At 36.7% G+C, this 22,818-nt stretch overlaps 2 protein-coding genes across 3 annotated transcripts; both read right to left on the reverse strand.

Moving 5' to 3' along the window:
• Positions 1-759: 759 nt before the first annotated feature.
• On the reverse strand, positions 760-5,683 carry LOC113053760 (uncharacterized). The gene is made up of 5 exons (XM_026219031.1): positions 5,385-5,683; positions 3,487-3,798; positions 3,303-3,359; positions 2,564-2,683; positions 760-2,027 (listed from the first exon to the last, which is right to left on the reverse strand). The coding sequence occupies exons 1-5, from the start codon at positions 5,434-5,436 to the stop codon at positions 1,927-1,929; spliced, it is 642 nt and encodes a 213-aa protein (XP_026074816.1). The 5' UTR covers positions 5,437-5,683; the 3' UTR covers positions 760-1,926.
• Positions 5,684-17,322: 11,639 nt separating this feature from the next.
• Positions 17,323-22,222, reverse strand: LOC113053285 (cell surface glycoprotein CD200 receptor 1-like). 2 transcript variants are annotated; one of them, XM_026218192.1, is made up of 7 exons: positions 21,732-22,222; positions 20,765-20,818; positions 19,549-19,848; positions 18,976-19,242; positions 18,209-18,332; positions 18,025-18,088; positions 17,323-17,868 (listed from the first exon to the last, which is right to left on the reverse strand). In XM_026218192.1, exons 1-7 carry the CDS (start codon positions 21,799-21,801, stop codon positions 17,776-17,778), a joined length of 972 nt encoding a protein of 323 aa, XP_026073977.1. In that variant the 5' UTR covers positions 21,802-22,222; the 3' UTR covers positions 17,323-17,775. The 2 variants fall into 2 exon arrangements, with proteins under 2 accessions (XP_026073977.1, XP_026073979.1); XM_026218194.1 differs by lacking the exon at positions 20,765-20,818 and having other exon boundaries at positions 21,732-22,218.
• Positions 22,223-22,818: the final 596 nt, after the last annotated feature.

Here is a 22,818-nt window from a genome sequence, read left to right on the forward strand (position 1 = left end):
GCAGAGATCAATTTTGTTGATACTGATTGCATTTGCTTGCCCAAATGCAAGTATTTGACCTAAAAGATGGTGCACACTTTTAGGAAAAAAAAAATGGTGTAAAGGTAAAAATAAAAAATATCAGGAGTCAGCTGTCAGCAAAATTAGAAATAAGATCAGCACAATAACACTCAGCAAAATAGTCTAATTATAGTTATCGATACAATCCCAGAAATCCCAGAGATATAACTTTTTGTCAATATTGCAAACCCTTATTTTTTTTCTTTATTTGAATGTGCCACCCCAAAATTTACTGTGGCCTCATCTGGCCACCCCTGTTAAAATGTTCTGGGGGTGCCAGTGTTGACAATGACAGTGTCAACGGTCCATTTGAGAGATAGGTGGCGGTAATGTACTAATAATATATATTATAATATAAACAACATATACACTAATGTTACTACAAAGATTTTTTTTTTTTTTTTTAATCAGAGCTTTCTGACATGAGTTCATTTGAATTTTCTCAGTCAGAAAATAATTTTTCAGATCATTCTGACCATATGAATGCAGAATAATTTATCTAGTGATCACATTCAGTGATGATCTATATATATATATTCTGTAACTCTGTGCGTACCCTCAGATGAAACCCTGCGTGTGGCCCAGCATAAGACCATAACCACAGACAACACAATAGATGGCTGCACAGATCACGTGTTTACTGTAAGTAAAAAAAAAACATGTGCCAAGTTTTCCAGCATAGTGACAGCCTTGACCACAGCACACCACAGATGTCACGAACTTGTTGGCCTCATCTATCACATTCACCTTAAAAGAAAACCCATTTAGATTTACTACTCATGTTGTTAGTTTATTCATCATTCAGTTTGTTGGTTAAAGCAGCAACTTAAACATAAAGCACACATTTAGTAAAGCACACATCTACAACATTTTCACTTGTTAGAAAGAGGTCAGTAAACCACTGTTGCTAAAGCAACAATAGCAATCGACAGATCACCACAGACCTGCTGTTGCAAGCAGGATGACACTGTTGCTAGATTAGAGACTCGTCAGACCCCTGTGTCTGCTCTTGAAACAGTGAGAGGAAATCGTAACTTCAGGTTTTCAAACTAAGTTGCACCTTAACCTTCAGTGGAAAGCAAAGATGTCAGAGGTGAACAAGGCCAGTGTACAATATCCACACTTAAATAACAACAGAACAACATAATCACTAAATCACCAATCCAGAAAAAAAGTGTTCTCATCAAAGAATAGGAATTATATACACACCACCGTAAATAGAGCGCATGAGGGATGATGTATTTTTGTAGACCAAAACCCATCGTAATGAAGTTTTTTTTTTGAAGGGGTTTTTGGTTAAATGCCTGAAATAAGGTCTGTGGTTAACACAAGACCAAGACATGTTTTATTTGACAACATAAAATGTATCAGTGATACCCCACACATGATTTTTCAAGCTTTTAAACGTCTTGAAAAAGACTCTTGTTAACAAATGGCTAAATGAAACTACAAAAGTTGTTCAGGGACATTAAACATTGTCATGGAGAACAGGAAAACTCATCTTTCTAGTACACTTTTACAGCCTCCTTGTGTTTATAATCTCCCTCTTGCCAGATGGATTCAAGCTCAACATTTCATTTTTTTTTTTTTGTTAATATCAAAAACTGAAAGAGTTGTCAGAAGTCATGTTACCATGGTACAGTTAATTTATAACTTATTCAGATTCAGATTCCAGTTGTATTTAGGCTTCAACAAAATGTGCAAGAATCACAGATCTTATTTTCTGCAATTATCCAAAAGCCACTGAATAAATCCCACAGGGTGATGCGAACCTCCAGGCTGACCTACAAAACCATGTCGTCGCCACTTTAGCACCCTATACATTTGTTTCTGAGAAAAACCAAGGTATTTTGTTTGCTGGGTTCTTTATCTCTTTAATCTGGTTGTATTATCTGCAGTCCTTCTGTCCACCTGTGACCTCTTATTTTCTTCAATTATGACCATTTTATTGGCGTAGATGGGTTCGTCTGCAAAAGAGCGAATGCAAAGTATGAGCAGGCATGGCAAATGTCAAAATCATGTTCTCTCTCTCTCTCTTTACTTATGCATTTTAAAATGAATAGTATCTTACAAAGGCAAAACACAGTAACTAACTGCAGTGAATGACTTTTTGTTCTAATGGAGTCATTCAGTTTTGATTTGGTTTCTCATCCCATTTTCACTGAGCATGTTGAATCTCGAGCCAACCTCATCTGTCACTGAACAGATCATAATTGCAGACCCAGTTTTCAGTCGTAACTCATAATGTGTATAATTTCAGTAAACTCTTACATTTTAGTTATTGCTGCTGCTCATATGGATCAAACTACTTGATAATAGAAAATTTGAAAAATAACCATTCCAGTTCACATTTACTTTCATTATATGGAAACGAACAGCCAGGACTTTACAATAAATAAATAACTGATGTGTTTGCCGGAAGAGAAAGTTACAGGGTGAGTATTTTCCATGTTTGATCTCAATGTTCAATATAAAACAGAAAATAAATTGCAGTCGCACAAACCTGATGTGTGGCAACATTTTTTTGCACATTTGAAGATGAAAATAGTGGCTACAGTTGTGAGGATTGCGAGCGCTGAGCACACTGATATTGCGATCAATGCTGTTACAGTAATACTGGGCACTAAAGGGAAAGGGGAGAAGAAGAAAACAAAAAAATAAAAATAAAATATTCACAATCTGTAAGATGTACAGTATGTGAAGATTCAGCACTGTAGAAAGTCATTGTAGTCAAGTAGATTTTGTATTTTTGTTTCTCTGAGGGTGATACCATAAGGAAACATAGTTTATTTTTATTATATTAAGTTTCTTGCGTGGTAAAAAATGTGTGACATCTATGATGGCTATTGGCCGCTTAGAAAGATGACTCGTCTAGTCAATAAGAAATAATGCGGCGTGATCGATATATTATTTGATAAACACTGGAAAAACTAACCTTGTGCTCTTCCTTATATTATAACAATGTTGCAGTGGAATTCTGGCTTTGCAAAACAAAATAAAAAAATGTATGATATGACCAATGTAAAATGTTTCACTACTCATCCTTCATGGGGAAGTGACTTAATGCTCTGCAGCTTCACAATACGCACCCATTATTTTGAAAGCATTTATGTATGTGAACGTGACTGACCGAAAAGAAAAAAAAAATGTGTGAAAAGGTAAAATCAACATTCTTCTTTTAGAAAAAGGCACCACATTGTTTTGAATGTGAAATACATGAAATACAGTGAATGAAAAGGTACCTGATGGTTTAAATGTTGTGTACATTTTGCTGTTCGGTTCAGTCGTCACTTCTTTAGCTGAGAAAACAAATGATTAGGACCAAGAAAAATACAAATCCCTGACAGACTCGACCGTCTGATTATTATAAGACTATCAATGGGAGAAATGAACTTGAGTTAAGCGTGAAATAGAAGAGAAAGGTACCATGAAGTACTTCAAGATAAATCTGCTCTATCCACATCTTTCGATCATGGAGGATGATGGTGCAAGAGTAGTTCCCAGAGTCTTCATCTTTTACATCTTCAATGTAAAGTGTGCCGTTCTCCATTATTTTCATTCCAGTCCTCTTGCTGAAATTTCTTAATTGCTGTTTCTTCATTAGATTGATCGTGCCCAGTAAGATTGTTTTGTGGATTGTGTGGTATTTCCATTCGACTGAATCAATGGAAGTCTCCGGTGGAAGTTCGGGGAGAGGAAACAATACAGTCCATCCCTCCCATGTAGATATCTGTGCACCTTTTACACAAGAGAAGATCGAGGTCAAGAACCAATCCCTTAAAGTACACAGTTAATGGCACATTGTGCAGTCAATCCCATCAGTTTCAGAACAACAACCACTGAAGATTTTTTTAACACATTAACAACAACGACTGTGATGTTGAAGTGATTAGAGGTCACCTGAAGAGTTTGCATCAGGATGGTGTTTAAGGAGTCTCTGAAGCTGTACATGGAAATAGTCAACGAAGCAACATGTGACAGTATTTAATTAAAGAGAGAGAGAGAGATCCATTTCTGTGGGAAATTAAAACTAAAACCTTGGATGCTTGCGAGACTGAAGTGTTTAATAGCCTATATATCAGGATTTTGTGCACAAGAAATGGTTCTATCAAACTAGAGCTGTTAAACACATGCTTAACCACTTCCTTCTAAGACTTTTCACAGCTGGACAGAAATAGAAACCATCTGAAAAAAAGTCTCAAAACTATAAACCTTTGCACCTTTGATTAGTCATATTTAAATCCGTTAGTAATAACCAAATATTCATTTTAAAGGTATCTTTAAAGGTAGTCAGTGATCCTCTCCAACTATATGAGTGTTGTCAGTATTAGGTTATTATTAGATTAGAGGCTTGGATGAATCCTGTATCTGCCCACATACACTCTTAAAAATAAAGGTTCCAGACGGAAGTTTCAATGACAGTGGAAAACCATTTTTGGTTTCCCAAAGAACCTGTCAGTAATCAGATCTTAAAAGAAATATTTTGATAGTGTGAGTAACATATTAAAATCAGAAGAAAAAAAATTCCACTATAAAGAACGTTTTGTGCAATGAAACAGATTCCGTGGATGTTAAAGGTTCTTAATGGAACCTTCGGTGCCAACAAAGAACCTTTACATTTTACATTTATTCATTTAGCAGACGCTTTTATCCAAAGCGACTTACAGATGAAGACAGTGGAAGCAATGAAAAAAAACAAAAAGAGCAATGATATATAAGTGCTATAACAAGTCTCAGTTAGGTTAACACAGTACACGTAGCATGGGATTTTAACTAATATAATAAATAAAAAGAAAACAGATAGAATAAAAAATAAAAGAATAGAGCAAGCTAGTTAGAGGTCTTTACACATACATATACAATTGCATAATAAATGAAAAGAAAATAGAATATAAAAAGATTAGAAAGGTAGATTTTAAAGAATAGTAGAAGTGGTTAAAGTTAGAGGGTCAAATAAAGATGGAAGAGATGTGTTTTAAGAGGATTCTTGAAGATGGCTAAGGACTCAGCTGCTCGGATTGAGTTGGGAAGGTCACTCCACCAGAAGGGAACCTTTATTTTTAAGAGTGTAGAGAAGCAGTGTCTCTGCGACTATAGATATATCACAGTAGATAGATAGATAGATTTACATCTTAATCACAGTTCATTGTAATTGTGAAATACATTGACCTATGATCAGTGATTATTATCTTTGAAAAACAGCATATCTGCAAAACTTCTGGCCTGAAAGATTAATGTTAAGAAGACTTTATGAGGGCTGTCATGAAACAATATTTAACAGTATCCTGCCTTATAAATAATATACATAAGATTATAACTCTCACCCAAAGTCAGTTGCAAGAGAGTAGAGAAGATGAAGCATTGATAATTTTTCATCCCTGCTGAAATCCACCATAAGTAAATGTGTCTAACATCAAAGTTTTCAAATGCTAGTTGTCTTAGACAGCCTTTAGAAAAGTGTACCTTACTAACTCTAACTAACTTCCTGCTTATAGTTGGTGCTACACCGTTGGGGTGGTATTACAGTACACATTCACTTTGAGTCTTTATTTTCCCCCAAAATCAATGTATTGTAGGTGTTTACCTACTCGAAGCGTTGTCATACTGACCCCTACAGAGCTAATGTTGTCAGTGCAGAGGAAGAGTTTCACACTGCCGAACTGTGACCAAACTTAACACTGCTCGCAGCTGGGAAAAACACTTTTTATGTTTTCTATTAATACAAGCTGAAGGCGTAAACTTACAGGCAGGTTGCTAAAATTAGTCAGTTATCATTTTAAATATTATAATGCTTGGCCGATTTCTTTCAATAATGCAAATTAGTTTGAGAGCGAGTTGCTATCTTTGTGGTCTTGAAGGAAATGCACAACTTCCTGTGCCTCAGCAGCGCATCAACTGTCAGAAACTGAGCATGTATCATATCTTTGAAGATATGGGGGACTTTGTTTCCACCAGTTTGGAAATTAAAGAATATATCTGTCTATTTGTATTCTAGTCACAGCTATTTGCATACTTGACATATTAGTGAAAATTGCATACCTGACATATTAGTGAAAATAATAGAGCAGATCTGTCACAGAAAAGCATAGCAAATGACACACACATAATTAAGTATGATTTGTAAGCTGTTTTCCTTGAGGGGACCCAAAAAATTGCTCCATAATGTTTTGTTGTTGTTGTTGTTCATTATATGAAACATGACATTTGGTCTTCAGATTTTAGGCTAAACAAGTACATTCACACACACACACACACACATTATACAGTGGATAGGAGAAAGCACACCCATGAAAATTAGCATGTCTTCGTGTCATTCACTCGAAGGCAAATAAAAGCCACAGAACACAGGAAATACAAATGAAATACAAGCAGACTGTTGTTTGACCGCTTTACACTGAATCACTCTCCCCATTCCTCTCTTATATCTTATTCTGACTGGCAGATCAGAAACCACACAGTAGTTCGCAGTTTGTGGTTGTAGCTTCAGCATTTATACCGCAGTGTGCAGACCATTTTAAGCTTGTTGGAGCTATGGGAAGTGTTTTAAGTTGCAACCGAAGGTAAGACTTCTGAAAAGTACTAGCAGTCTCCTTAATCTCTGTTTTTGTATTTATTTACTTTTTATTCCGACTTTAAATGTAATCTAAAATAACTATATTGTTTATTATGGCACTGTCAAAGCGTACCAGCTGATTGCTCTTTTTTTTATGTTTCAGACATGGAAAATTGTATGTGACTGTATAATTTACATTTATTTTTTTATCCCCAGTAAGAAGAAACCTGAAAACGCAGGTAAGCTAATTTTCAGGCTGATGACTTCTGATAAAGTATGTTGCAGCTAATGCAAAGCATTAATAAGGAAGTGTCGTCTTACTTATTTTAGCAGACTTTTGACAGGGAACGCAAGCAAGCATTCAGTTTTATGTCAAAGTTCATGTGGGTTTTACTAAATGTTTCCCAGTGTGCACATCTGTAGCTGAGGAATGCTATGTTTAATCACTGTATGCAGTGAACAGATAAACTGTTCCGTGACATTTTACTTTTATGTTTTATTGAGCAGATGATGACCATCAGAGTGAAACAGCAGACACAAAGGTAAGAATACAAACCAGTCATAGGCCAAATGTTTTATAAGAGTTTCTTAAACTACATATTTGACTATGAAATCACTTGTTTTCGGTCTTTGCTCTCTAAATAAACGCAGTTCCACTAAAACGGTACAATTACACAGTATGAATGTTGTTTTAGTTTCATGTAACTCTTAAATATGTAGTAATGATGTTCCGATTCACATCCTCCTGATAACATCATGTTAAAACAGGAGGTGTTAGTTTAGATCTGATGTCAGTTTCATCACAGATATTGTTGGCTTTCAATGTCGTTCCATCTTTTAAAACAAAACAGTTGAAACGTTTGCTTGCCTTGCATTTTGGCACTTCGTAATGTCTGCTCTGAATGAGTCTTTTTACAGTAATATTCATACATCTAGTCACACTTGTTTTTCAATGTTCTCAATGAGACAGAAATAGAATCTAGGTAGAAAAAATGTGTCAAAGCAAATTACTTTGAACTTTAAGATTTAATATTCTGCATGGTAAATACATTTAAAGTGCATCTGGATTAAACAAATAGAATGTGTTTCACTACAATCACATAAAAATTTGTAAATTAACCTATTTTAGAAAAATGCTACTTAGGTACAATTACTTTGAATATTGCCTCATTAAAGAAGACTTCTGACCTCTGAATATATTTTATTTACCTGGATATTTTCATGGGCCATGGGGGCCGATCAGGACTGCCTATGCATAGGCCCCGGGATCTTGTGCAACGCCCCTGTTCTGGGTGGTCAGTCTTTGGGAAGACAGCCACTTGTCATTGGTTTCCTCTGTGGCTCCCTGAGGCTGAGGCCAATATAGTGCACTAAGGTACCCACATGAGACTTGGCAGTGGTTCTAGAGGGCTTGTGCAATGCCCCTCTGAACCCATAGAAGAAGTTTCAGTCAAGTTTCTCACGCTCAGGACTATTTTTCTTCTCACTATTTCCTCATTTAACCATTGTGCACTGTTCGATTTCTGTGTACACCCTTTATGGAGCGGGTCAAATTGACCCTAATTGGATTCAATACAACTCCTCAAAAATCACACTATGAAAAACAACAAAGATTCAGGTACAAACTGTAAACTTTTAATTTCAACATTTGGTCAAATATTCCAAGAAGAAACATATCTGAAGATATGATTTAATGAAAATGTTTTTTAACCATTTTTAAAACGGTTTTGTTTTGACAAAATTTGAAAATAAACAGTATGCTGACTAACTTTGCATATACATTTTTTTTTACTTTTTTTTTCTTCTTAGAGCATCATAACTGAACAATGTAGCTATATAATGAAAATATTTAGTTTTCCTTTGGCTGTTTTGTAAACTCATTTCATAAAGTCAAGAAGTTACTTCTGACATGATGAGCACACATCAAGTGTGTGCTTTCTGCAAATGAATTTCTTGCACTTCACACACATGGTGCTGGTTTTGCTGTCGCGCTTGGATGGGCACACCTCACATCTCTTCACAGTCCTGCACTGGCAGCTGTAGGCTGATGTGACTTTGTCCAAATTGTCAACCCCTCCTTTCGTGGAATTATAGTCCAGTATCATTTCTGGCTTCAGGTCCTCTCTTGCACTCAGTGATGCATCTCTGTGAAACTACTGTTGCATTTTCAGAGAAAGCTAATTTTGACAAATGCACGTTTCTGCCCTCTATGTTCAGAATCTCTCTGGGTAGCTCAGGTTTGTTTTTTGTCACTGTTCCGATCAAAGTCAGCTTTCGCTGGAGTAGCTCGACACCAAGGTTGTACGATGTAAAAAAGTTGTCACAGGATATGCAGTGACCTTGCAGCACTTCACTCATTTGTAGAAACACACGCATCCCCTGGTTTCTCTCAGGTTCTCCACCTGATGTCTTGCCTGTGTAAATCTGCATTTTCCAGGCATAGCTGGACTTGGAATCACAGGCAGCCCATACTTTGATGCCATATCTGGCTGGATTTTTTGGATTGTACTGGCGAAAAGGACAGCGTCCTCTGAATGGTACAAGGCGTTCATCCACTGTAATGTGTGGCCCAGGGTTGTAAAGACAAGGCAGAATTTCTTCCCATTTATCCCACACATCTCTGATTGCCGCTAATTTGTCCCTCTCACGTCGACTGGGTCTGGTTTGAAATGATGTGGAATCTTTCCTGAGACATTGTGGAGCGAAATATTGGCCTCCCACACTCTGTACTCCATAAACTGGCAGTTGCCTCTCCCTTTGATCCAGCTAAAATGAGCAATCCAATGTAAGCATTCAAATCAATAAGATCTAGTGGTTTCCATTTCTCACCAAACACACGGCTTCCCTCCAGATTGGTCAAATCCAGGATACTCTTCTCTATTGGTTGTAAATACAGCTCAAAAGCTGAATGTATGTCGTGGACTCTTGAGATGGCAAATCGTGTTGGACCTGGAATGTTCTTGATAACAATGGATGCTGGCGGTCTTCCCCGCTGTTGTGGGGGTGTAGATGTCCATTCAATTTTACCATCTTTTGACATCCATCGCTCAAAGCTTGATGGTTGCTGTGATTCATCATTTCTCTCTGATGACGTGGATGATGTGGCAGCCTTTCCCTCAGAGTGATCTATAGACCATTCATTTTCTGTATCTTCATCAGCATTTTCATCAGTCTGTGAAGCATCCTCTAACTCTGAAACATCTTCATCTGTATCAGTATCATACTCCAAAACCTGTGAAATTACTTCTTTTACTGTAAATCTTTGGGAGCTCATTTTTCCTGCTGTCTATGTCAAAGTCTCGTACCACACTGAGCAAAAGTGTGGGAAAGCTCATTATTCACTCACAAGGGAGTGAGAAACAAAACATAACAAAAACATACATCAAATAAATGTTTTTTTTGTTTGTTTATGTTTTGGCTCTGTGAAGCTGCCTTTGAAAATCCTACATAAAAGGTTTTGTTAAAAGCTAGGTATTTCAGATATCTTGAATATATAAATGAGAGCTTATTTTACTATCTGTGTCTGTCAAAGGTTTTCATTTGTCATTTGCCATTAATTCTGAACACCATGATTTATCTTTTTGAAGTGTGTTTGGTTAGGGTTAGATCACTTTTAGATACACTTACTTTAGAACTGGAGTTGATGGGCTCACATACATAAAATCAATGTTTTTATTTTGTGTCTGTACAGTTGCTTTTGAATAGCTGCCTATGAGGGTCAAATTGACCTGCGAACATCACAAACGTAATAGTAATTTTGTTTGTATATGTTAAAAAACACCAGCATGTTGAAACTTTGCATGCATGTTCATGATGAAAATGAGAAAATTCACAAAATATCAAGAAAAAAAACATAGGTTAACCAGTATTTCCAACAACTAGAAAATCCAAACAGGTCAAATTGAATCAGGGATCTTCAGGCACTTTCTGTTTCTGGTAATGGCATTCCTTTACATGAGGGTCCGGTATGTCCCTAAGGTGCCCACTTCTTCGTCTGGGCCCAAAGTATTTCAAGCATTCTGTCCTACTCCGTAGGCCAAGAAGTAGGCCAAGAAAGGCTTAATCTGCTCTGTCCAGTTACTAATTCACATAGAGCTGCCCAGTGGCGTAAGGCAGATCATAGAGATGCACCGATCACGATTTTTCATGGCCGATTCCGATACCGATTTTTTTACAAGCAAACTGGCCAATTCCGATACCGATTTCTGATTTTTTTTTTTCTTTTAAGCAACAAACAAGAAAGAAGGAAAGTGTGCATAAACAAGATATTTGGTATTTAATAGGCCATACTTGCTTTTGACTATTTTAAACAATAACTGTAACCATCTGAAATTAACAGCAGTAACTGCACAGTAAGTAGCCTACAGTACATTCAATACAAACATAGATGGTACAGACATCAGCATTTAGCTTTTGTTTATGAATTGGGTTGAAACTACAGAGAACTGGGCTTAAATAAAATATTAACTGTAACCATGTGAAATTAAAGGCAACAACTGCATAGTTCTATAATCCAAACAACACAATCAACACACATTCAATAAGATGTTTCTTGATCAGCATTCAGTATTTTAGTTTTTAAATTTGGTTTTAAATAAAAAAAACAAGGTCTTAAACAGTGAGACTAAAATGTTTTCCATTTTCCAAAATGTTAAAATCAAATAATGTTGGTGCGAATAAAAAAAAGATGCAAAGTGTTTCATTCATCCAATAAAAAAAAAAAAAAAAAATTAGGGTAATGATTCACATCTATATTTTTTTTACTTGAGCCAATGAAAAATAAATAACTTATTGTCTCAAGTACAAAAATATAGATGTGAATCATTACCCTAATATGTTTTAATTGGATGAATGAAACACTTTTCTCAGTGTGCTACAGCAGGTGATTTTTAAATCAAATTAAGTCTATGTAATTTTAAGGTCAAATAAAAATAATCATCCTAATGCAGAACTGATGTTTATTTCTGGCTTTTCAAAAGTGTATGCAAGTTCTAATTTAATCCAAAACGCGAGAAGTTGAGCTGAACATCTCTTCACGGTCTACTCGTGTTCAGGGCGCGGACCGGTACAGTAGATGCTCGCGCAGCTTCAGTGCGCAGGAAAGGCTCTTATTTGTGCGCCAGTACACCCACGGCTGTTCGTTTCCTGCTATCTGTGCCTCACACATGAAACTCTGCATTTCCAGTACTGATCGGTTGCCTGTGTCCTGCGCACAGATTTAGAAATACTCTTCCACACAAATGACATAGCGAAAAATCCGACATAGCAAAAATCCGATTTATGGCCGGTCAACCGGTGCATCCCTAGCAGATCAGCTGATTGTTTGCTTTGGTCTGCCCAAGTAAGGATCTCCAGCAACCAAGCAGACTATGAGTAGGTGGGTGGTAGAGCCCATCTCACTACCCTACGAGTCCTCTGGCCTCCCATCACCTATGGGGGTCAGAACGCACTCAACCAGGAGTATGGTGGCCTCCAAGGCTTTGGACGTGGGTGTGACCTTGCAGGATATATGTGCTGTGGCGGGCTGGTCCTGTCCACACACTTTTGTCCGCTTCTGTACCCTAGACCTGGCATCTACCCCAGGGTCCCAAGTTCTGCCTTTGTGATGTGCTCATGACATACGCACACAGGCAGGGACTTGTTAGCATGGAGCAGTGGGTATTCTCGTTCCCAAAGCTTTTCTTGATGGAGCTTGAATTCCTGAAGGAGAACGAGTCCAGGTCACATATGTAACCATGGTTCCCATTGGGGAATTAAATGCTGCATCTCTTTGCCATACTCCCTGCATCCCTGCAGGCGCTACTTCATCGAAGCTAATTCTGCTCTGCCGAATCCACTTTTATACTTCCTTGTTGCTCACCTCACTCTGATCATGACATCTCACGCTTCATTGGACTGATTTTACACATGCTTCAGAATGCGGTCACGCAAGGGCATTCCCAGAGTGTTTCTCGAAGCAGCGTCTCATTCCCTCTGGGAACTATTGGTCTAGAATAAATGAGTATACAGATAACCAAGCAATTAATAAATATATATGATTCATATTTGAAATGACGGTAGAATGTATATTCTATATTTAATTTTTATTATTAGTCATCAATGTTTTATTTATTTATGTAGAATTTTATATTATTTGTTTAAAATAATAACATTATGTAAAAAATATAGCAAAGGCAATTTATTATTATTAAAATTGGTCTAATTTCAGTCTGTATAGAAAGACTGATAACCCATTAGTTAGTTGGTCAAACTAGTCTTAAATCAGTCTTATTAACGTAGCGCCTGTGTTTATGCAATTTGCCTTGAATTGTTAACCACAAGGCTACACCACCCTGATTTTAATCTGACTTTACGTCATGCAACATTATGAAAAATGCCTATGCAACAAACAAAAAAATTAATGCATTATTATTTTTTATGCCAGTTTAAAGACTTTCTTGGCATAATTCACATGTTCATGTTTTCTCTCTGGCCCACAGGCACAAGAAGTCCTCTATGCCTCCATTGACCACAATAACATCAATCCAAACAGACCTGTTCGAGACGTGGATGACAACGATTGTGATTATTCTCTTGTAATGCTCCCTCAAAACACAAAAGACTCAGCCAAGAACAAAAGCACTGAGGACTGTTCAGATGATTATGTACTCATGGGCTGAGCACTGAGATGATCCTGGCTGAAATTTGCACAATCAGCTAGAATGGACACCTGAGATACATAGGCACATCTTTAACAGTTGTTAACTTTGTAAAGGTTGCAATGCTATTCAGCTTTTTTAAAAATTGTATTTATTTGTTTTTCTTTTACTTTCTTTTTAATAATTATTTAACTTCAGGTCTGTTTTTGTTACTTCATGTTTACAGCATGAAGTTAAATATGCTAAAGACTTGATATTTTGAAGCATAATAAGCATAACATAAGTAATTATAACCTTCATCTACATGCACAGTGAATAAAAGTGGAAATAAGTCTGTCTTGCTGTATGTGTGTTATATAAATTATAATAGTGATTTGTATAATGAAACTCAAGAAACATTTATATTTTTTCAATGAAGACTAAACCCTAAAGAATGATAATCAGTAAGTGACTAAATATAGTGTCATTAAAGAAGAGTTACATCTGTTTGACAAGAGGAATTGCTAATTTACATTGTTGTAGTAAACATAAATTGTCATTATATTTTACTCAGTTCAAGGATGCATCTAGCCAGAAACATACTTAGAAGAAACAGCACAGTATTCACCATGGTCAGCCTACTGTATTTTAATCCTTCACGTAAAAACCTTTAAAAAAAATGTGCTGAAAATGGACTCACCCTCAGGCCACTCAAGATGTATATGAGTTTATTTCTTCTTCACATTTGGAGAAATTTGTCAATACATCACTTGCTCACCTTTGGAACCTCTGTAGTGAATGTGTGCTATCGGAATGAGAGTCCAAACAGCCTATAAAAACATCAGCCTAAGTAACCCACACAACTTCAGTCCATCAGGTAATTTTGTGTGAAGTGAAAAGCTGTATGTTTGTAATAAACAACCACATGATTAAGATAAACCTTCACTTCTCGCTGAAAGTCCTCTATTCATAATAATATTTTCTGCAGTGAAGAGAGAAATATTCACAGATCAAGCAACTTTTACAAGCAAAACAGTTGTAAACAAATATGTGGGTGGATTTTTCATGTTATTATGGATGATGGACATATGTATGTAACCTTGATCTCGGTTATGTATGTAACCTTGGTTCCCTGAATGACATGCTGCGATGGATTCATCGCTATGGGAAAACCTACAGTGTGACGAATGTCTGAAGCCCTTATACCATCACGCCAAATCTTTGGTCAGTAGCACTTAGCACCACCCCGAGCATACATTACTCATAATCCTGCGTGCTATTTCATCCGATTTTCCACATGACGAAGGAAGCACTATCAAAGGTACAGAAAAGCTAGTATTGCAGCATCTTGTTCCCTATTCAGGGAACCAAGGTTACATACGTAATCGAGATGTACCCTTTCGTAGATTCACTTCAATGCTGCGGTGGCATCATCGCTATGGGAATGCTATACATACAATCACATCTAAGGAACCTAAGATAGCTGGAAGACCGAGGAAAGAGACCCGGGAGCCAAGAGCCATCCTCACAGTAGAACTTGATGAATTTGCTAGGAGAGGACTAACCTGCCACAGCACAGACATCTCCCATCGAAGGCCCTTTAAGAGAGCCTGAGAAGAAGCCATTGATCTCGTAGAATTAGCATCACGCGACTCATAGGCTAGAGATATTCACTACCTGACCCCACAAAGAAGGGGAGAAAGCTTCCAACTCGTTGCTGAAAGTGAAACGCAGTCGAAGCAGCCTTAGGGTTAACTAGGCCTAGGCAGCAGTAGGACTTAACCAGCCTCGGCAAAGTCCATACAAGAGGAGCTGACAGAGCCTGCAGATCCTCCTTCCTCTAAGAGAAGATGGGATTACTAAAAAAAAAAAAAAAAAACGGCCTAGGGTTCAAAGTTGTCTGACAGTCTTTAATGGCTCAAATGGGCCTGCCTGGCATTCCAAGTGAATAAAAAGTCACAAAAAGGAATCTGTGCCAAAAAAGATACTGCTTGGTAGCATGAAACGCTCAACAATGCACAAATGATGTATGTTGCAGTCACATAATGCAGCCAGTCATGTGAAGTGAGTGTTGGTAGCAAAAGCACTGCATCAGTCACATGAAGGAGGCTGAGTGAATTAATAGCTTGCCATAAGAGATAGTTTTACACTTGAACTCATTCACACATTAACTCAGTGCATCTCATTTAGTATAAGAATAATAATGATTAGTTATGCCTGAAGTACCAAAAACAATGTTGCACAACAAATGTGTGTTGCAAAACTCACAGGGCATGGAGCCAGCTCATAGCACAGAGTCCACTACTTGTTCAAACCCAAAGCAGCAGTGGAGCTGAAAGAATATTAATTATATAGCATGAAGTGCCAAGACACTAATGCATGACAGCATCTGCTAGAGGACACTTAAAACCATAAGCTCACTCTACAGCCCAAGCCTATACGAATATATAAGCTGTCTATACGAATGCACTTATCTGTGAGCTCATCTATGTATTTGTTTCATCTTGACACAGCAGCGGAGCTGAAAGAAATAGTTGGGCAATTAATGCTTGGTAAAGCGCCAAAATCATATTGCACAACAAAAACATCTGCTGCAGGACTCCACAAAGTCTGCATCTAAAAACAGTACACGAACAAGAGTTGGAAGCATCAGCACCAAATCAAATGAACTTGTCGGCATTATGCAGTGCAGCAGGTAATGTTAGAAAGAGAAGGGATAAAAACCGAGTGCCCGAGGCTGCTGTAGAGTATGCATCATCTAATCCGCAGCTGAAAGAATCGATTTAGAGCTTCCGGAGCAGGAATCAGATTTGACCAAACCACCGGACTCACGAGGCGCTCTTCTGATGAATGCAGGCAGTCCAGAGAAGAGAGTCAGAGAGAAGGGGATTAATTATATTCTCTCTCTCTCTCTGTACACTCGGGCTCAATGCTGTCACCCCAAGTGTCAAACTCTTGTGGCACCTGAGCAACCGCAGAACTGGAACAGTTGGATTTGAACGAACATATATATGTATATATATATATATATATATATATTGTCTTGATATATTGGCGGGTATAATTGCTTCAGACATTTGTCACACCAGAGGTATTCCCATAGCAATGATGTCACCGCAGCATTGAAGTGAACCTATTAAAGGCAATAACAGTTTAAAGTTAAAACTCCTAGAATATGGATTTTTTTTTTTACAAACATGCATCTTTTCACTTCATAAGATGTTAACCGATGAACTGGAGCCCATGGATATTTTTACTCAGCTGTTTGAATTCTCATTCTGAGGGCAACTATTCATACGGTGTTTCAACGACACTTTGCTACCAAAAAACCAACCACTAGAGGGAGCATTATGGTTTTCATGTTGGATGCTATGGAGGTTGTGATCGAGGTTTATCGCAGAACAAAGGTAAAGAGCTTTGAGATCTAAATTTGGAACAAATAAAAAATGACACTGTAATAATGCTTGGGGAATCCCACAGCAAAACAAAAAAAAAGGTTGATGACATCCCACCAGTTTCAGTTTCTGCGGGAGTATCTGTGTGATATCTGAGGGCGTACCTGATCTTTTCTTTCCAGTGACAAGAAATCAGATAGGTGTATGGTTACCCCTAAGTTTCCACATCGTTCCTCTAAACACTGAATCACACTGTGAGATTTCTTCTAAGGGGACAAATGACTGAGATGTTTTTACTCAAGGGTCTGTATCTCTTTGCTTGATCAGAAATCACACATGGTTACTCTTTTTGTAATAAACAACCACACAACACATTCTCCCCGAGAAGGCGGATCTGTTTGAAGCAGGAACAATTCAAATACTCCTTATTTAACACTGACCATTTGTGACTGTTGTGAAGGGCCTGTTTGTACAGATACAATACACGCTGGTATCAAACTCTACCAATATGTGAGAAAGCTGAGAGTAGTTCATTTAACCCTCTGGTATTGTTTGGTCATTTTTGACTGAAAGGAAATGGGTTTTTAATATTTAAAAATCATAACTTAATCAGAATGATACGAAACTTGGTGACTTTGTGATCACACACACATAAAAAAATTCAATTTGATACCTATACATGTGATATACACCATTCTGAAAAGTACAATAAGTTTATTTACATACTTTTAATTATGTGCAAATTAAATAGGTTTTTTACACTTTGGGTCTGCTTAGTATTTATCATTAAAACCATTGTCTGAAGTTGATTTTTGAATCACTCTGATATAAATCTGTACAAATTTGATTTGACCAAATGATTAATATCTAACCAAGTTCTTTCTCCACAAAATCTACATATTAGTGATATCGCTGACGCTGAAGATGTCCCAGTTATTCCTCATTACATACTAAGACAAATGTTCCTGTCATCACCTTTCATCTTTTGAGTCAGTGTGACTTTTGCTCCTCAGTCAGGCGCTGTTTGCTTTGGGGATGCTCTCCTCAGATGACTATTTTCCACTAGTATTGTTTTTCATGTGTAATTTTGACCACAGACATATCTTTTCTGGTATCCTGTTTCATCATGAAAAGCGAGTGTCTCTCTCTCTCAAGCGTTGAAGAGTTCAGCTGAAGAGTTGTAGATAGAATTGACTCTCTGTATGTAACTTGCATAGGGTTCCACCTCTTCAACATCAACGGGCTTAACACACACACACACACACACACATATGCTTCAGTGAGCCGTACAAAACACTTTTACAATGGATACACACAGAATCATTCAAAATGACACCCTATAGAGTGAATAATGGAGTTTGGTGTAGTATAAAATCAGGGTTCGACAGAGACTTCTTACCTGGACTGGTCTGTCTTCAGCTGGTGTTGAGGTTTTGGATTTGCAGCAAAGCATCTTCAATGCACTAAAAAGACAATACAAAGACAAACAGATCTCAATAAGGTATTTGTCTATTAATTAATCATCATACTATGCAAAGTAATTCAGCTCAACAGCGGTGAATGAAGGGAGTAAAAGATCCCACCTTAAGTCATAAATCTTTCTGCGTAGTTTGTAAACCACAGCCAGGGCTACAAGAACAAAACAAGCAGAGCCAACTGATATGGCAATGTTTTTCCATGGAGATGGGGGATCTGAGTTTTGAGAACCTGAAAAGAGAGATTATTTGTTTACTTCGTAATAATCAGTTTTCAATATTGTTAAAACTGATTCCTTTAAAAAAAAAAAAAATACAAAAATACAAAACTTCTCAAATCATGTGTTGTGTAAAATCCCTTGATTTGTATTTTATATATATTATTTACATCGATTTATTTTCTTTACACATTGCATCTTCTCATATTTCATACCAAACCCTAAATAAGTCCACTGACTTTTGATAAAACTTTTAGGGGGGAATTTCTGGTCATTGTTGTGAAGTGATGCCTCAACTGAGGGACAGTCTTTTTGTAAACATTTGTATAAATTACGTTAAAAATAAATATGGAAGAGTTTTAGAGGTCTGTTATTATTTCACACTCTCTTTTTAGATAGTTCCTTTAAAATGCAATCATTATTTTTATGATGAATTTTCATGATATAAAAAACATGTATTAGAAAAGCACCAATATAAATGACAAAGCTATGGTAAAAAAATAATAATAACAAAAGCAAAAGCTTATCTAGGAAATCTGATTTATAAAAATCTAACCCGTGAGACGTAGATGCACGTGTAGCTGAAGAAACATGAATTCTCTACTGACCCACTTATGAAATCAATTCTCATTTCCTTTTCATGTACAGTGTGCTCACCTGTAAGAAGAAGTGTGCTCTTGTGCTGCACAGAGCCGGACTTAGACGTGTATGTGGCCACACAGGTGAGCTCACTAATGTTGAGATTTTCTGGCAGATATACTTTATTCTCCAGCATAAAAAACCTGTCAAGCTTCTTTACAGAACTGGAGGAAAAGTTCACGGCAGGTTCCCAATGAAGAGTGGGTGCTTTCATTTTATATTTGGAATTACAGACAGCAATCCTTTGATTGTTTTCACTGTCCTGCTTGGTTGAAACATTGGTAACTAAAACAAAAATGAACATTAATTTAGTTGACCAGTATGATATCAGTATAATACAGTGTGGTATGGTTTCACTGTTAGCTCTAAATTCTCTCTCTCTCTCTATCTCTCTCTCTCTCTGTGTGTGTGTGTGCGTGTGTGCGCGTGTAATGAGTTTAAGCCATCAGTAGTTCACTGAAACACTGAGAGACATAACTAGCCTATCAATGAAAAAAAAGTGCAAAAGTACATAACCTAACCTGTTATGTAAACTACAAACATTTTCACAGCTTTTTCAATAGTTTTACTATAAATTGTGTTTGTACTCACCGCTTACAGACACATTTAGTGCATAGCTTCCTCCTTTATATGATAAATCACAAAAGTAAAGCCCTTCATCTTCAATTGAAATCTTGGGAATGAATAGAGAAACTCCATCTGCTGTGTTTTCCAGCTTCTTTCCATCATTGCATGTGTCGTCCAGCTTGGGTGACACACCAACTCTACATTTTTTGTCCTGCAGGCTGATGTTCCAGATTATATAAATTAACTCATTCCATTTGACAGAAGTGAGATTGCCACACCGTAAAGTCACATCGCTGCCTGAAATAAAGATCTGCTCTTGAGAAACTGCAAAAAAAAAAAAAAAAAAAAAAAAAAATTTGATTACATATTGGAATAGAGTAAAAATTCAGTTTACTCAAAGTAAAAAATAAATATATATATATATATATATATTATATATATATATTATAACTAAAGTGTTATCCACATATAATTCAAATAAAATAAAATGTGGATGTTAAAATAATAGGTGTGACACATTTTGTCATTTTTTCTCTATACACTAAACTTATCTCTCCCTGCCATGCCAGACTAGTTTTATCCTTTGCTGTGTCATTTCCTTCTACAGTATAACCCTAAAATAGCTACAACATAAACTGCAGCTCTATTCTGGCGAGAGATGTAACACAGTTGGTACTTTTCATCGATACAGTTTACAAAACAATGTCATTCTGGTAAGACTTTACAAAAAGGGTTCATTAGTTCATGTTAATTAACGCAATAACTAATACAAACCAACAATGAGCATTAAATTTGTTACAGTATTTATTCATCTTTGTTAATATAGATATGAACCAAGATTAATAATTGCTTTACAAGTATTTTTCATTGTTAGTTCATGTTAACTAATAACTGATATTAACAAATTGAACCTTATTATATAATGTCACCATTTTTTAAGGCATTAGAAGCACAACCCCCTTTTTTGCTAACCATGTTAGATGGGTTTTTATCTCCACATGAAAAGCAGTTTAAAATATCTAATGTCTGTAAAATGGTGATTTTAGAAACTTCTAAAAAGTATGGCAGATAATGACTGGACAAGGTCGAGTGCTTACCTTCACTGACTATTGGTTAATAAATATATATTTTATTGATATTGAATATTTTATAATAGTTTCTCTTCTTATTTTGTATCCTATACATGAAAAATGACAGTGTATTTGCATAAATATATAAATAAAAGTGTATGTTGTCTGACCTGTGAGTTTATCAAGTGCAGAATCTTTATGCTGTGATCCAGTGTCTTGTTCTCCTACAGGACAGTTAGTGGCACAGCGGGTTAGTAACAGGTTAATGTGAGGCTCAGCACATGGAAACACAATCATTCACTCCAGTAAGATGTACAGTTAATTTCCATCACACCAAATTCAGTGTAAGATATTAAAGGTTTAGTAGTAGCCTCCATTACATTTATTAGTCATGTATCTTGTTAGTGTTAGTCAGAGGTGTACAGTTTTGCCCAAAGATGAGACAATGATTTGTTTTCATTATTGTAGCACAAGATGAGCGAGGCCTGATTCTGAAGAAAATGGAGTATGAACACCTGGCCTACATCAACGGCTGCCATCCCGTACCACCTTAAACAGCATTATCGTCAACACTCACATCACAGATATCATAAACTGCGCTCGTTCTACATTTACAGTTCCTTTTCAGACACATCTGTCAGCCTCAAAAACCTCAACAACTCATCTCCCCCCTAAGAATCCCCCCAGAGAGGAAGAGCACTTCGTCATGGCATCTCCTCTCAAAATAGCAACAAACACAGACTGAAAAAAAAAACACAAAACCATCACATGCCCATGAGAAAACAGGATTCTCATCCACCATAAATATCCTTGCAAGTATAAAAATAGAATTTCCTCAAATAAGTGACGGTTACTAAGCCATATTTACTCGATACTTTCAGTACTTTGACTGACTGATTTAAACAAAGCGAGATTTTAACCATAAAGCAAATACACTAAAAGTACTTTTTAGATCTCTTTTAAATGTTTTATATTCCATCAGAAATAGACAATAGCAGAAAAGTATTGATACCAGACAAAGGTGATGCAAGATCAGAAGGCCAAATCACCCACGTACGTACCAGTGTAGTAAAGTAGACTAAAGAGTATCTTTAGAGTACTAACGAGTATTTAATGTAAAAAAATATGTAAACTCACCTCTTGTCTGACTTCTTGCAATAAAGATACTTAGGAGGACGAGCACCGTCAATGTCCAGCTGTTCGCCATCGCTACAGATCTTCACTCAGACGTCTCTTCTCTCACCTTTAAATGTCCTTTATCTCTATACTCACGAGTTATGCGCACGTCGTTTTTTTTTTTTTTTTTTGGGAAATGTCATGTATTCTTTTTCCGTACTATGAATTTAGATTTAGACTGACTTTATCCAAGTCTTGAGGAGAAAGTAACTCATTCTGATTTGTGGAGTTTCAAATGTTTTTTTTCACAACTGCTTATCTCTCTATCAGACTTCACCTATTCTCTCTCACTTGCCTGAGTTCTCCTCCTTTTGTTTCCTTCAGCAGTGTGACGCTGTTGTACACTCCTCCATTTTTTTAAAATTTCATATCTTCTCCCACATGAAAATGCTGACTTCCTGTCTTGTTAACCACGGCTGTCATGTGAGAGCGTTTTCTTAGTGCAACAAGATTGCAGTTTGGCAGTGTGTGATGGTTGATGGCGGTATTTGTAGGTTCATTTTTCTGTTTTATATAGCTGACAGAATGATGAGACTAATGTGACCTTATTACCAAAATCTGCAAATATGTGATTGAGGCTGTTTTGATCGTTTAAGTTCATTCTTTACTACTGTATGTTAGAAAAATGTCACGTAGGGGATCACCAGAAAGACTCATTTTCAGGACAAATGATTAGGACATTTTCACCCTGAAGGGGTTAATTTTTTGATAATGACAGCCTGGCTTTGCATCATTTGGCTAATTATTACAGCTACAGCTTAAATAATAAATATCAAAAATACTATTGTATAGTACATTATATAGTGTAGGACTGATTTTGGTTTAAATTATTTTACTGTCATACTGTCACCTTCACTATGTCCGCCCATTGACAGACCAATGACAGTAGGCTACGACAGCTGTGTGGAGTTCTGATCATAAGTGTATTGGAATTTTTGGAACTACTTAAGCTTTTGGATGTGTTGAAATATATGTGACCACCATGACAGGTGTGAATTGAGGTGAAAATTACCAATAGTTCTCCACTAAATTATTAATCTCTGAACAT

The sequence above is a fragment of the Carassius auratus genome, chromosome 34 (genome assembly GCF_003368295.1).
Source record: "Carassius auratus strain Wakin chromosome 34, ASM336829v1, whole genome shotgun sequence".
NCBI classification, from domain to species: Eukaryota; Metazoa; Chordata; class Actinopteri; order Cypriniformes; family Cyprinidae; genus Carassius; species Carassius auratus.